Genomic DNA, 16,848 nt, shown 5'->3' on the forward strand with positions numbered 1-16,848 from the left:
ATAATCTTCATCTATTAACAAATGGATGTTTCTCTAGTGGCTTACATCCCAACGGTCCCAGCAAATGTGTGTATCCCAGCTGTTAGAGCTGGTGGTTCAGGATATAGGGTGACACTGTTTGGAAGTTCTGAATAGAAAGTCATGGTTTGGGGCCTGGTGAGCCAACCTTCTACAGAGTCACTCTCTCCTGAGGTGGTTGCTGTGAATTCTTTGTATTCTGTCCCTTTCTGGGGACAGGATCTGAAAAAAGACCTGTCTGATGGATAAATCCTGTCATGGTCATGGGATCAGTCCTAGTAACACACATCTTACGTCTAAATCTTTGCTTCCTGCTTCCTATCTAATACAAATACAGTTTTCGTGAGTATCATTTTTTATGTCAGCTTTGTCTTCCTCTTTCTGCTTCTATACCAGTGTTGCCTTAATGATTTCTCTTTTACATCTGCCTTGTGTTATTTGTGACCTTGCCTCATTCACATTTGTAAACTTTGCAGAGAAATTTTATTTAGTGATTTTGGCAAAACATTTCCTTCATATCCCAAGCATTTAGGGAAGCTACTAACATTCTATGTCTTGCATCATAAAAAGTCTTAACTATATATACATTTTTTCTTCCTTATGTAATTATAAATGCTGATACACATCTTCTCCTGATCTAGCTATGTATATACTAATATACTTAATTTGTAGAACAGAAAACCTAAAAACTGTATTTTGGCTACTCATATTCTTACAGCTTGTTAAAATGCAAACTAACTTCTCTCATTTTGTTTGCTATAACCTGTAACCCCTTCAAATTTGTGGCTTGCTTATGCCTTTGAAGAATTTGATCCAATATCTGTTGATGTTCACTACTGTATACTAAATGTTACAAAACAGATATAATACAGTTAGTATAAAATAGCACAACTCTACATAACTATGTAAGCATAGCTATATAAATTGAACTATAATTATTTGCACTACTGAACTATTGGGTGTATTATTTCTGAAGATAATTTAGATTGTTTCTAGGTTGGGGCCTGATGGGGATCCACAGAAGTTTAAGAAAAGATACTGATTGACTTCTGTGGGAATGGATATAAGTTTACTTTTGTGTTTGCTTAGTTTCTCTATGGTGCCTGTGTAATTCTGGGTGCATAAAAATATTTACTGGATAATGCTGTCTGGCAGAGACTGTTCAAAAACATGAACACTATGCATTCAGTCTCTGTTGAGCTAAGGAAAACTCATGTTAAAGCAAGTATTTCTACAGTACAGTATTTTATTATCAAAGTCATTTTTCATAGTGCCGATATTTGTTTTCTTTGTCTCTTCTGTAGTACCAATCAGGAATGCCAGCTTGGGCAGTAATCCTTACGGGGAAGTGGAAGATGGCAGTGACACTGCTTTTCTCTGTTCCGTGAAAGAAGGATCGTGGCCAATCCACTTCAAGATTTTTAAAAAAACTGATCATGAAGTCCTTTTATTTGAAAAAAGTGAGAATGCAGACAGAATCTTGTGGCGCAAGGAAGCAATGAGCAGACAGGACACGGGAACATATTACTGCATTGCTTCTAATCGAGCTAATGTGGATGTGAAGAGCCATCCAATAACCATCAGTGGTAAGTTACTTTTATGATAAGCTTCATACACTGTCATCATGGCAGGTGAGGGTCATGTTATTTGAGATATTACTGAGTATACCTCTCTCGCATGTTTTTCTTTCACCATTGTCAGAAGTTAAACAGAACTATTTATAAGCAGAGATGTCTTACCTACACAGAACAGTTTAAGGGATGCTGAAAAGCCAAAGCAGCAGACTGCAGAAGCTAAAAGCAACCATTTGTTGTACTGAGAAGTTGTCTGTCACAAGGGAAAGGCTCACTAGTGAACTTTGCATGTGAGTCTCATTAAAGTTCTCCCCCAGCACTTAAGAAGACCTATTTGTAGTAAAGTGAAAGCTCAGGAACTGCAGAAGTTGATAATGATAGCCTGCCACTGTACATACTTATAAACATGTCTTTCTTATTTCCAGTCGTCTTAGCGGCTTGGCAGAAAGGAGTCATTGCTGCATTTGTCCTAATACCTATTGCAGGAGCAATAGCTCTCACTTTATGGTGGTTTTTGTTTAAGAAGAAAACAGGTAATAAATGATTCTCTTCTATTTCTTTGGTGATGAATGCATTATAGCTAAAGCCTTGCATTTGCTTCAGGAGCAAAGGCCTGTGAGGATGAAACTTCAGGAGATGTTTTTAAATACAGTTTTAGAAAGCAGCAGAATCTACTTAAAAATGTGTGAGGTGGCCCAGGTTAAGCTGCAAGTATGCTGAAGCTTTCCAGGTACCCTGAGCAGAATGGGGACATTTAGCCAACGGTGCTGGAAAGGCACTATTGGAAGAAAAAGTTATTGGAGATAGGCCAGAATTCCACTGTTTGGATGCAAACCCAGGTCTGGAATCCAGCTTCTTGCAGTGTAGAGGCAGATGGGACCTGAGKTTTTTTTTGTTTTGTTTTGTTTTGTTTTTGAACCAGTATGGAGCTATGCTGATTTGATTTGGGGTCCCAATTCAGGGATAATTGGGGTACTTCTCCAGTTCTTATGAGGCAAACTTAAGATTGCTTTTTCTCCCTGCACTCAAATACAATTTCACTTAAGGATTTATCTTCTTTTCTTAAGGTGCTCTTTTGATCTTGTTCTTTCAGAAAATAAGTAAATCTGTTTTAAATGTTCATCCTGAGATATGCAGTATGTTGCAAAATATTTGGGAAAATTTGAAGTATCTGGGAATCCCAGACTGCTTAAATTGATTTGTCTGCATTTTGGGGTTTGAGATCATAGCTTCCCTGCAAAAGAGACATTTCAGGGACCTGGGTGATAAACAGGACATAGAATACTAGGTAATTAATTTTATGATAGCCAACAGAAAGTATTCTGACTTGGGTAGATAATCGTTTTGTTTTGTTTTGTTTTGATTTTCRTCTTTTAAATTCTTTTATTTATGCAGTATTTTAATAACAGCTCTTATTTTTCTTTGTCAAGCTCAAAGACCGTCCATGGAGATGTCTGGGTAAGATGTCTTGCTTTCCGATAATGCTGAAATATTTCTGTTTAAAGGGCCAGAGGCCTTCCTCCATATGAATATATTTTATTATGGCACACACCTGCAGACAATAGATGGTTGTAGCTGTGTGCTTCATACACCACCTGCAAACTTACAACAACAGGATGAGGAAATATTCTAAAAATAGAAAAAAATCAGCTAAGAGGAGTAGAGGAATGTCAGGCCTACATCTGCATACATTCAGATATGGAATTAAAAACTTGGAAGTCTTCAAGCAGAGTAATGCTAGAGGGACCACTTTTGACCTTAAAGTTTGCTTGTGCTTTTCTTAAAGATGGAGGCAAAATTTTCATTAACTTCAATAGTTAAGGAGGTATGGTAGTCAGCACAGACAGTGACTGAACTTTGCRTATCATCATGTTGTTTTTATCGCCTGTTTTGGATAATTACATCAAATTTTATTGGCTTGCTTTTCAGATCTGCCTTGGCTACAAACCTGACAAGTGAAAAACTGACAAGACAGAACAATGATGGAGACTATTATTCCAGTGGGATATTTTCCTGAAGACTATTAATGAGTTGGCTTGATTAAGAAACATTTATTTAAAATTTTGGACTTGCATGGTTGTGGTTTGGATAGGGGCCATTTTTGGGGGGAATGCACAGGAATGCCAATAACATTCTCCCACATATCTCCAGTCATATTGTTGTTGCATAGCTTTTTATGAGCACATCTTATACAAAGATTAGTTTATGAATCTGCCCAGTCACTTCTACCAGGCAATTAGTAACCAATATTACAGATGGACAAACCATGGTAAAAGAAAATTACTTGCTGTTTTTGAGAGTGTTGGCGCAGCCACAAGGAAATGATTTCAGAGAAAAAATTTGAGAAGTGGCTTCTAGTCCTGTGTTCTGGCTACAGTATAGGTATATTAACTTGCTACTAGTTAGCACCTTTTTATTCCAGGATCTCAATACACTTTACAAGATAGATGGGCGTGTTTAGAACACCTGATATGAATAATGTTATCTCTTGTTGTTATTTAGCTGATCATTTGAAAAAGTCACACTCTTCCCATCTGTGTTATATGACTGTCTTGGACATGAATCTAAGGGCAGAATTTCTCATGTGTAAACATTGYGACAATAAGAGTTGCAGCTTTGTTTTAATGAGCAAGGTGCAACTCATTCATTTGGCTAAAATAAGTGTTCTATCAGCTCAACTTTTGCTTGAATATTTTAGGATCAGGTTACATTGAAGATGGTGAAAATCACATGAAATCAACAGATGAAAATAAAGGTAATTGCATGCTTTTTAAACAGTAGATTTTAAATTATTTTATGAATGAAAGTTGTGATTTTTCTGATGATAGCAATCAAGATTTGAAAGTCCAGTCCTTTCTTCTTACTCTCTGATAATGAAGAAAACTCTTTCCTTTGCTGAGTCTAGTTCTTTTTCCTCACATGCAAAATGACAACGATGTGACCCCTTTCCCAACTGCATTATGAAGTGCAATTAGTTGTGCTGGGTTTGAGGCCATCTGCTGAAGGATGGTATAAAAATACAACTTATACTCAAAATTTTGAGTTCTATATGGCATATATTCAGAGCTTGTTATTTTCTAGACTGTGATACCTACAGACTTCTGCTTCTTTTGTTTCTCTTTCCTTCTTTATATCTGCAGATCTTGAAATGTTTAAGCATTAAACCTAAAAATAATCTTCTATAAAATCTGAACAAAATGACCTGCCAGATGCCTTGAGACACTACATAGGCTAATATGTATAATCATTAAAATGTGTCATAAAGTATTGCATCGTCTAGTATGTTGTATTCTTAAAGACTGGTGTTTAAGATATTTAGTTAAAGAATAGTATTTACATATGTGGGTATTACCATCTGAAAGCACACTTTGTCCCAAATGCTTTTGTTTTATACTGATGTGAAAGTGTTCTGATGGGTTAGATGCAATTTCTGATGACTTAGAATACATGTTGACTTGGTTGTCTCTTTGACTATGAGTCAAAAGGTAGCTGGGAATGCACTGGTGTAACAGAAGTTCAGATTAATGCAAAATTAATCCTGATTACAGAGCTAGATTCCTCCATAAACCTGTATGTAACATAGTAGGAAATAGGTGGCAGGAATCTCCATTTGATAATTTGTGCTACAACTCTGAGTGTACAGGGCAGCACTGTATCACAAAACTAAGAGAAAGGAGCTGTGCTAAATTGATTTCACAGGAAAGCTTGGAAACAAACTATATAAACAGTAGCTCAGTGGCTCTTGTTTTTTCCATTGTATCCTACTTGTTTCAAATTAAATGGGCTCTGGTCTAATAATCTGCATATGTGTCAGAAATAAATGACGTCAATCCTGACCAGCTATGGATTGGGCAGCTTCATTAAAACMAACTAAATTGTTTTCTGCCAGATGTGAAAACCAAGGCTATTATTCATGTGCCTCTAAAAATAACAGTATCTGTTTTTGCATTTGTGTAGTAACAGCTTTTACTTTAGCGAGCAAGAGGAAGGAACCTGCATTTGGTGCATGGAGTTTATCCCGTTGCGGTCTAAATAAGTCAAAATAGAATGGGAGAGACACACACACACACCAGAAACATAGGAATATAAGGCTATAGTGGTTCTCCAGGATCATTGCTGTTGTAGGAAGCATGCCCTTTAAAGTTTGTTTTTAATTAATATGGCTTCTTAAAAACTGGGGGGTTTTTTGTTTTTCTCTTGTCTCTCACCAGTACTATTGGAAGGCTGCTCCAAAACTTTGCTGTTCTAATCATTAGATCTTTCTCTAATTTCTGTTTTAAAAAAGTCCCCAGACAGTTCTGCAGGACTCCAGGCTGGATTACTGTGGTTGTCCCTCCAGTCTTTACAGGAATCCAGTAGAAATCAATCTCCACCATAAGCAAAAGGCAGAACAGAAGGCAACAGTTTAGTGCATCTGTTGTATCCAGCTGGCCAGTACTGGTCAGCTAGTAGTCTTAGTAAACCAGCTGTCTAATCATTGTCAGGCTTTTTATGGGCATTGTGGCAGAGGAGCATTTTGAGGCGGAAGATGGGTTGCCATTGTAGATGTTCTATGGAGAGCTTGTAGAGCCATGCAAGAGAGAAGTGCTGAAATTGCTTATTGGCAAAGCAGAACTTGAGAGGATGAGAGGAGATGAGGGAGGCCGTGGAAGACTCGGGAAAGGCTTTAAATATGGGAAAAGTAGAGAACAGAAAGTGTCCTGCCACAGCAGCTAGTGAAAAAGAGGAGAAAGTAATTTCAGGGAGAGAAAAACGAGAGAGCAGGAAGAGAAAAGATAGGAGCTGGAGTAGGAATATGCGAGAATCTCATATAATCCCCTGCTTCATTTGTGTTGTGCCACTTTTGAAGGTGCTAAATAGAAAGTAAGAGTTTAGGCACAATTTGCAGGTCACACAGTTTCAGAAAACTGGCTTGAGTTGGTCTGCTGCCTCTCAGATAGGGATGAGCCTCAGGCATGGATAGGCCTCACACCTCTTAGCAGAGTAACTCAGATCTGCCATGAGTAGGGCCTGATCCTGCACCTGTCAAAGTCAGTGAGGACTTGTCTATTAATTTCAGTGGCAACAGGATCAGGCCCACAGCTCAAAACATGCAGTACTACAAAGAAATATCTTCTTGATATTTTTGGGGCAGGACCTGACCTTGAGAGTGCTGAGGTGGAGTACACTGAAGTTGAAGTATCGACGCTTGATCCTCACAGAGGTAATAAACTGTTTGGCCTCTATGATTATATTTTGGGAATATCTCTGGGCACGTTACTGTTCCCTGACACTAGTCTGACACTGGCATCTGTGGGAGTAAGAGCAGGCTGTGTTGCTTGTGCATCACAGTTTCATGCTAATAGCTCTCCTTAATCTATGTGATGCTGTGGCAACCGTGCTGTTATTCAGTGCAACCCTTCTTCCCTTGTGATCCTCTTGTGCACCTGCCCTGTCTTTCCACATGAGATCTGTGCAAGGCAGGACTGCCTGCTGGAGCTGTGGCTCTGAGCAGAAGGCAGCCTGCTGCGGATCTTAATTTTGTAGAATCCACGTTAATTGAGAGGCATTTGAGGATATCCACAGGATAGAACAGAAAGCAGAGGAATTTCCTCTCTTTATAAAGGAGCTGGCTGAAGGGTCAAAGCTGTGATCCACTTGTGATGGAGAAGGGAGAAAGAAAAGAGCAGGTTTAGTCTCTCAGTCTGAAAAGGGCTGGAAACCATCCTGGATTTTGTGGCACATTAAATAGAGAAATGATGAGAATATTGATGCCCAGATAACTTTGGCCTCTTGCTGTCACAGCAGCTACAGTGACAGTAACCAGAGCTCATAGCATGAATCTGAAGTATGTATCTCTGCAACCTTGAAGGAGGAACATTCACTGAAATTTATTCTAAACACCAGAATGAACATTTCAATCATTTTCTGTCATCTGGAGAACCATGATCATTATGCCCTTGTGCTGAAAGCTGTTAAATCATTCAGAAATTTGCAAAAAAGGTTCGAATAGCTGAGAGTGAATAAAACCCATGAGAGACATTTATGCTATGCCCTAGCTTCTCTGTTCTAACTGGATGAGAAGCAGACTGAGGAAGAAATGGACAAATTTGCTGTTTCCTAGTAGGAAGGGACACTCACTCATTTGAGACCAAAGGCATTCTTGTTTAGTTAGTACTACAAACATTTGGGCAAACGTGCTTGCTCTTCAAGGTTGGCAGCAAAGCTCTTCTAGAACAGCTAGTCTTCCTGTTCTTATTCTGTTTTCTCATAAGCTGGTGTCTTTCATCACAGTGGTTTTCCTGTATTCTTAGCATGCTATCTATCCACTATCTGCACTTAGATAACAAAGTTGTACTGTTTTTCAAAATAGGACTAATACATTTGCTTGTTGTTCTAAATGTTTCTCCGTGTGTACTGTGCATTACAAAGGTGTAGAATGGTAAAGATATGCGAGCATATGATAAATGGAATGGAGATCACTATTAAATGCAAAATCAGCATCTCTAAAAATAGTCTTTTCATCCCATTCCTGATATAACGCTGTTCCAGTATAGTGGACTGAGTAATAAGATAGTTTCTATGCTATGTAGACTTCCATCATAGCTGAATCCGGTTAAAATGAGCAAAACAATATTTAAAAGATAATGTGTAAATGGAAATAGATAATGTAACTGAATGCTGACTCATGTTACAGACATATATGACATTCAGTACATAAATTGGTTCTGTGCTTCAAATATACTGAGATGTTATGGCTCCCCCATCTATTTCTTGTGGTAAACCCAGGACAAAAGTGACTGCTTAGCAAATGCAAACTTTGGTTATGAAGATGGCAACTGCACTGCAAGTATTAATGTGCTAATCTTTCAGAGCATCTTGATGATGCTGCCTGAATGGAAGGAATTGTATGAAGCCAAGTTGCAAGATTTTTTTTTTAATTCTTCACCTTCTGTAGCAATGAGAATAAAATTAGATTTATTCTCAGGAGAAGAGAAGCAAAACTAAGTTTCTTTATATGCCCTTGCAATAATCATATACATCTACAAAAATATTTCAGCCGTAGGACTGCCACTGATACTTGTACCACATTGATGTTATTGCACAAGTTTCGTTTCAAATCATAATATTCTTTCTTGTCTTTTTGTGTTATGACCAGTAYTTGTTAGGGAACAGACCCTTCAGATTATTACTTAGCTCCAGATCCCAATGTTTAAAACTCATCACATCTTTTTTGATTCCACCTATTTTCTGAATGACAAAACATGGCACATTTGCCTCTTCTCTGGGCATGCACGTCTCATCCAGCAGGCTGCATGTAGCGTCTGTTCCTTCTGCCATTTTAGGAACTCAGGATTTCCTTGATCACCCAGGACCAGTTTTAAATTATTTACTCTACCCATTCATTTGTTCTTGTTGCCACTGTTGTCAGTGGCAATACTGCTGTTCATCTCAGAAGTAGGAGAATTACATTTTCTGTATTGTGAAAGAATACTACAATAAATACTGCAATATCTAAGCCATAACAGGAACCTTTGGGTCATCTTTGGAAATCAGAAATAACTAAATGCCATCTCAGAACAAGCTTGCATAATTGTAGAAGGATGTAGATCTTGCTTTGACAGTAAAGAAGTTTTTACATTTGGAAACAGTGATTTTACCCTGTTTTTTGAGCCGTCTCTGCACTATCAGGTCATTTTTCTGAAGTTTTTTTTTTAACACAGTATAATTATGAATAGTCTGGTGCATCAAGAACTTTTATCTGTACTATGCATGTGTGTGAAGAACAAAAGCCAAGGTTCACTCCAGTGTTAGTGATGGTGGTAAGTTTGCTAGAGAAGTTTCACTGCTTTATTTTAAAACCTCCATGTGGAAATAATTTGATACCTACTTTTGTGAAGTAGGGGTGAAGAGGCTAGACAAATACGAGGCAGAGCTGGGGCTACACAGCCCAGCTGTTACTTGGGGTAATCATGGTTAGTTGTTACCTTGATATTTAAAGAGCTGCTGGTTCTAGAGAATGATTAAATTGAATCCTTATGGAGACTCTGTTCCTAACAAAAATAAAGCGCTTATCTTTTCTAAAGCGTAATTGTATAAAAGGATGGCACAATGATTTAGACCCTTTATTGTTAATATGAGGAAAAAGAAAGGCCAGTGCTAAAGAAAGATCAGGAAATATGCCTAAAATGAGAAGGGAGAAACTGCTAATCATGGGTGAGTAAGAACATGCTCCTTCTTTTACTTTTATAGTTGATTAGTCATCTGCAGGGTGGCAACATTATAAAGTCAGCGGGAACAAAATGTCAAATCATCCAAGTCATTTCTCTTAGCACGTTTTTCCAGTGCTGGGCCAACTTTTGGAACGTTAACAAAAAAAAAATAACATGGACAGTGGTATTATATCAGAATTTAATGAAAAAAAAAGCAAGCTAAGGAAATGCCTTCCACCAAGTCTTTCCACAAAATCAACAGCAGTAGATTTAGGACTGTAATCTGCTAAACAAATGCGCTACTAACAAAATGAGCTACTTCTCATTAAAATTATGAAAAAATTACATGTGACTTCACTGGAAATTGGATTGATCATTTAAGCAATACTGCACAGCATATGAAATGTACTTCAAGATCTTCGGACTATTTTTTTTTTTCTTCAAAGAATGTTCATGCCAAAACTGCAAGTTTGAAAGGTGTTATTAGGCACTCGGTGAGGTGCAACTCCTGTTGTCATTGAAATTAATAGGAGTGTTGCAGCTGAATTCTGTTGTGTTTAGCACCCAACATTTAAAAGATGTTTAACAGAATTAGTAAAAATGAAATTAAAAATAAGCTTTGGGAAATTATAATGGGGTGCCTGAGCCACTGAGATTCTTCAGAGCAATGCAGAACAGTAACAATCCTGATTCTTAGTTTGACTGACAGTCAATAGTCTGAATTCTTTAAATGTTTTCATAGCTAAAGTACAGGACTCCGTATCCAGAAATCTGAATTCTCTTTCCAGTTTCCTGCAGACAGAGAACAACTGTCTTCTAATTTTTTTTTGAACTTTAACTAGAAAAATCTAATGTCTTGTTTTAATGAAGATATACAGAAAGTAGAGATGATATTGACAGAATTCTGAGGTTTTCTAAGCAACTCATTACCACTGAAATTAACGAATGTTTCTAAAATGCTTGAGGTCCTTGAACAGCAAGCTCTTTGGCCCTGCCTTCATGGACCTTTATACCAACTGAAGAAACAAGTTTAAAATGCACAGTGTTCTGGAACAGTTTGCTTTACTCTGGTGACCCAGGGATTTTTGGTCTAGAAACATTCAGGAAATCAAGGAAACTGTTCTAATATCCTACTGGCCACAGCTGTGCTTATACTGCCGTAGAGAAACTGAGTTCTTGAGCTTTTCAGGTTTTTGGCCAAGGCTCAGCCCCTTTCCTACTGGGATAAGTGCCTGTAGTTATGATGTTGGTATCAAACCTACGTGGAGAGGATTTCACAGATATCAAGAAAAAAGGAAGAGCTTTTTCGTTTTCATCTCATAGACAAGAGTAGAGGTTTACAAGGGCTTATTTGTAACTCCAAGTGTCTGAAAAATGCATGGCTAAGATTAGTATTGTGTATGTGTCCCACCTCTGTCCTTAGAGGCATAAATCTTCTCTGTCTGCTTTTTTCCCTTACTTTCTATCATTCCACAAGCCTTCTTTGCCTTCCCTCCTGCTATGTCCACATGATCTAAGTGCGCTAATAGAAGAGTCTGCTATGGCGAGGAAGTGAGAGGCAGCCCTTCCTGGAAAGCACATAGATAGAAGCTGTGCAGTGTGAAATGAGAATACTCTTCAGAGACATTTCACAAAGAACAGCAAATCAGATCATTTTTGTGACCATAAGATTTAATCAGATCAGTTACCAAAAGGAGGTGTAGTTAGTATTCAAAATTACAGATATCCTCAGACCTAGGATCCCTAAGTCCTTCGAACAAATAGAAGAAGCTCTTTTAAATCATGCAGAGAAATTCTTTTCCAGTGTAAGATGTTTCTGTAAAACTAAAGTACCATCAATTTAGGTTGAGAAGCTTATTAGAATGTTAAAGTCAAATTTAGGAAAGGAAGCCTATGTTGCCCATCATTTCATATACAGGGGGAAAGACATCTCTCTCTATGAGAACCATAAAGACTGGGTTTGGGGGAGGGGGTGTAGGTGCTTTTTCATACAGACTCTGCAGGCTGCTTAGGTACCTGCTTCCTCTGAAAGTAAAACAATGTGTTCTGTTTGTTTAAGGAGCTTTTTGTAAGGCAAACAAAAAAAAGAAAAGAAATTGATTCTGTGCCAATACATTTTCCAGCTCCTGTACAGAAGGGGACTGAAACAGTTTATAGTGAAATCAGAAAAGCTAATAATGGTAAGTAAGCTAGTAAAAAATTAAACACATAAAGGAAGCATTTGTATAGAGATTAGAGATAGATTTGTGAGTGATTAGTTTAGAAGATAAATGCCATAAAAAGAGATCCAAGTCACATAGGAACATCCTGAATAGCAGCTAAGAAATCACGGGTGTGAATAAACTGTACAACACCTTCATGTTTTTTCATAAACCAATGATCCTCAATGCAGTGAGGTTAATATTTGTAACATCTATTTCATCAGCCCATTCACACTGTGTCTGCTCAGTAGTTTGGCTCTACATCTGGATCTGAATCTGGAGCTGAACATGCCCTGTTGGGGATTATGTTAGGGTGCTATCTTCTGATTCAAACCCATCTCTAACAGCTAATGAAGAACACTTCCCCCCCCCCCCTTAGTTGAGCACGCTTGCCAGTGTTATAAAATATTACACTGTTTTTGGACATAACCCTAGCAAATACCCCAAAAGCTCCCAACAACAAACTAAAAAACTTTAAAGCAATATAATCACTTTAGCAGTGGGTTACGCATTTGTTTTAAGCACCATCACAAATTGTCTCAGATTGTGTGTGCCAGCCACACTAACCCCTCTCAACTCCTGAATTTAGCAAAGACTTTTGTATGTGGACATGAGCAGCTTACTGGAAATTACTGTCTATAAATGCTCTGGCAGTAATGAGTTCAGAGACAGTAGATTAAGAGTGCTGCTTCATAGCTTGTCAAAGACTAGATCAAAGGATTCTCTTTCCTCTCTTTGTATTAGGAAGTCTAGATTTGTAAATATTAGGGCTGTAAACTGGTCAGCTTTTCTCCCCATTCCCCATCCATCTTATCAAGTGGCTTTGTTGTGTACCATGTTTAATTTTTATTCTTCATGTTTTAATTTGCTATTTTCCTATTTAATGTGGGATTTCTCAACCCCTCCAACACAATATTCTGTTTCTAAGGAGTCTTTCCTGAGGATCTCGAGGTGCTTTACAAAACATTACTTAATTTTCCCTTGTGAGGAATTATAAGGCAGTTTTATCTCTATTTTACAGTTGAATAAACAGAGAGATTAGGTCATTCGTTTCAGGCAATGTATTTAGACAGTGACAACACTGGGAACAGAATTTCAGAATCCTGACTCCTAGCTTGCTGCTAAACCTGTACTTTGTACACATTTTTCACAGCCTTGCAGAGAAGGCAGAACAACCTTTACACCAAAGAGCAGGCTTAGGCACTTCATGTAGGAGAGCCTGGCAGCATCATGGGAAAAAGCAGCTCACTTCAGGGCCTAGCCCAAAGACTAATGAACTAATGTTCTGAAAAGTTTTCTGGTGAGTTTGGATTGGACCTGTAATGAGCTGCACAAACCGACTGCATAGCCCCTTACTTTCTTTCTGCCGAGGTGTGAAGCTGAATATTATGCCTTTCATCATTCCTATTTTTGATGGAACAGAAAGAGTTTTATATACTAGAAGGATGTTTTGTGAGTTCTAGCGTAAACTCAAGGATGGTACAGTGGAGCTATAATTCAAAGCACTTATAAAACTGTACTTAAGGCGGGAACTGTAGTAAGATGAGACATGATTGAAAGACTGGGCTGAACTAACCAGATGATATGCAAACACCCCTTAATCTTGCAATCCACCTGCTCTTTTATACATAACATTCTACAGTTTCAGTTATTCTTGGAAACATAGTTAACAGTTTATTGTTTTAATCACATCTGTTTTTCCTGACTGATACACAGGAAAAGTGTTTCAAATAGATAAGCAGTGCATCACATAGCTATGCAGTTGCTTTGGACAGCTACCTTACATTCTGTTTAAATGTAATATTTACTTTGTTTTKGATAAGCTGCATGATGAGAAGGTAGCAAAGTACAACTGCAATGGAGGATTCCTGGGAAATAGATATATCTTCATAAGTACTTTCATATATTAATATAGGTACATTAAAGCCCAGTTCTGAAAGATGATGAACATTATTAGTGGACACAGAGGTGTTTTACCTCTATAATATTCACTAGGTTTGATTATCCCTATGAGATTTTTGATGTCTGAGAGTGCAATCTATGTCAGCAAGTCAATGGTTAGGACAAATGTGCCCTCTGGGGAAAGTACATGAATTGGGGAATTTATGTTGGCTACACTGTTTGAAAGACATAACACCTAAGACCTATGCAACATTTTAATATTAGCTACTTGTAGGTCACATTTGTGGTTTGGGTTTTTGTAATTAGAATTAATTGAGTGCTTCATAAGCAATGATGACTTTTCAGGGAGCTGCCTGTGCATATCAGGAATTGTGACAATTAGAGAGGAAGCTGAAGAGCTGTCAGTAGTTGTTATGTCTGATGCATTTTTTTGTGACTTAGGCAATGTATTTTTCCTCTCCCTTTTTCTGACCGCTCTCACTGCTGTCCTCAACAAGGCAGATGCCATCTCAGTAACCAACTCATCTTGGATTTTGATTTCCACAGCTATTGCTTCTCCTCACCCTAAATCATGAGTCCATAGTGCAGATAATGCTCTGGCCTTTCCACAGTGCCAGGCCTTTGGTAGTGTGCTGAGCACCTGCCATTATTCCTTTTCTTTTTGGTTTCCTATACTGACTATGCTATCTCCTCTAACTATCATTTCAATGTCTCTTCCACACCACGGTAAGACTTCCCATCCTATCTACTGTGGTGCTTTCCTCAGTCTGAATACCAGGCATAAGGAGATGCTACATTAAAGATAGACATTAAAGACTAAAGATAGACTGCCTGAGACACAGTCTCTTTGCACAAACAGGTGCATTTCAAATCCCAGAAAATGTCAATGGAGTTAGCTACAGTTTTGTGGGAAAAAGAAGTCATTTGTTAAATTCTAGCCCAGTCAGGCATGTTTTGATTTAAAGTCAAATAATAGTGCTGCAGATAGAGAATGTCAGTCTACTTAGTTGGATCCTAGATTTTCTCTGGTATAATGAGAGGTGTGGGGAGGATGCTGATCATGCTAGTATTGTCTCTGGAAGCAACTCATAGAGGTGAAGTTGTCCTTGCGCTTTTGGTGAATGGTAATTTAATTCAAAGAAAGAAGACTTGGTGTTTGGGAAGTTGATCCAGGTATTGGTTTAAAACTTCTCTAGATCAATAGGCTGTTACTTTAGTATTTTACAGAAAATACCTAAAGCTTCAAGTCTCAGCTTTAAATCAAACCTTACATCAGCTACACATCCAAATGGCAATTTGGGGAATGGGCACAATTAGCACCAGTCAGCTCAATAACACCTCTGTCTAGAAGTTCCCCACCCCCATCAGGATGAACTGATTTCTTTAAAACACTGTTTTCTCCAGCCCAGTCTCAGAGACATTGTTTTTTGTTCAGAACAGAGACAGTCTGAGACATAAGCAAAACAGTTAATTGCCTAAATCAGCAGACTGCCAGAAGGTAAAATGACCATGGCCATGCTGCCTGCTTTGCCTGTGCTGGAATCCCAGCTGCCTAGGCTGGATGGCTGATGCTGTTCCTGAGGGAGAGGTCAATGGTAAGGGCTGCTGGGAGCGTGGAGGCTCTGTTAGATGCAGGATTTACTTCCATCACATCTTTGAGCCTCCCAAGAGGCAATAGGGGCAGGAAGTCCAAGCATCTCCATACTGTTTTTTCCTCTCAGCTCCACCCCTTCCTTGGACACTGGTCCCAATTTTTGGGGTAGCACAGTTCATGTTGCTGAGAAGACTACAGCCGATTCCAGGTCACAGATTTCCTTACGTTTTTCAGGGCACTTCTTGTGGAAGACAGTCTATTAGTACATCCTTGCTCCTTTGGTGAACTCTGCTTTTGTTTTGCATCAGATCCAAAGTTTACAGAAGCCAGCGATAGGTTTTGCACTGATTTTGATGTGTGCTGAGTTGAACTCACAGTGGCTTATTGCAAGAGAACTGCTCTCTATTCTTAATTTCTCATCAGGAAAAGGGAAATCTACCAAACAAAATGCAGAGGCTTTATGCTGCTAAGCCTGGGAAAAAGAATTGGTCACTTGAAGGTAACTACAGTGGCGAGACAGGAAATTCTAAGAATCCTACTGCAACCAACAATGTACTATGGAAAAATAAATATATCCCAGTGGAAAGAGGCATGAGAAATCCCCATTACATTCAGTAGTTTGGAACAAACTTAGAAATCAGCTCCAGTAATCAGGAAATCTGCTCAAATACTTTCCTGCTACTAGGCCTCAGGCTTAACATCTCTGTACTCAGCCAGAAGTTCCCACTGAAAGTCTTTTCCAGCATGAAGGAAACTCACGGGGTTTGGGATTCATTATGTTCTTCAGAACTTAGACCTTAAGAGCGCATTTCAACTGCATACAGTCTGAGATCTTGTAAGTAATTTTTCCCTTCTCTGAAATAAAATCACTGTGTGTCTTAGTATTTTAAGACGTGTTCTATACCAAAGCCTAGATCTGTGAGACATTGATTCCAGAGACAAATGCTGGCTGTAGCTTTGGCAAAAAATTAGGCAAAGCCAGATGGTTTCAGTAAGACACAAATATGCAGGGGGGTTCTGTCCTTGCATGAACCTAAAATGCAAAGCAGAATTGTATGCCCCTGTGCAAGATGTTGTTCCCAATCTGCCTGCCAAGATTTCCTGTCTGTTGGAAGCTACTGCTCCTATAAAAGCCTTGGCAGAATGTAGTATTTGCCTGCAGTTCAGCTTCTTCAGCTGATGGTCCAGCATCTTAGCTTTCACCACTGCTGAAGAAGTGTTTGAGATGGATTGTGAGTTGCAGCTGCTTAGGCCTATATTCTGTTCTGTATAACCTGTAGCAGTGGGGCAGGGCAAGGCAGAGGGGATGACAGCATCTTACTACTGCCATATGATGCACCAGAAGTGAGCAACATCTGTTTGAGTTC

At 38.6% G+C, this 16,848-nt stretch overlaps 1 protein-coding gene across 7 annotated transcripts in view; it reads left to right on the forward strand.

Annotated features, from left to right (window-relative positions):
• Positions 1-16,848, forward strand: part of PECAM1 (platelet and endothelial cell adhesion molecule 1) — a 48,100-nt gene that overhangs the window by 9,823 nt on the left and 21,429 nt on the right. For 3 of the 7 annotated variants that reach the window (XM_026067536.1, XM_026067537.1, XM_026067539.1), the window contains exons 8-14: positions 1,323-1,604; positions 2,018-2,125; positions 3,023-3,050; positions 3,522-3,592; positions 4,291-4,347; positions 6,727-6,795; positions 11,908-11,964. In XM_026067536.1, coding sequence (XP_025923321.1) covers positions 1,323-1,604; positions 2,018-2,125; positions 3,023-3,050; positions 3,522-3,592; positions 4,291-4,347; positions 6,727-6,795; positions 11,908-11,964 — 672 coding nt within the window. The remainder of the gene's footprint in view (positions 1-1,322; positions 1,605-2,017; positions 2,126-3,022; positions 3,051-3,521; positions 3,593-4,290; positions 4,348-6,726; positions 6,796-11,907; positions 11,965-16,848) is intronic. The other 4 variants (XR_003253792.1, XM_026067540.1, XM_026067541.1 and 1 more) reach the window with 2 other exon arrangements.

The sequence above is a fragment of the Apteryx rowi genome, unplaced genomic scaffold (genome assembly GCF_003343035.1).
Source record: "Apteryx rowi isolate R43461 unplaced genomic scaffold, aptRow1 scaffold_26, whole genome shotgun sequence".
Lineage (NCBI taxonomy): Eukaryota > Metazoa > Chordata > Aves > Apterygiformes > Apterygidae > Apteryx > Apteryx rowi.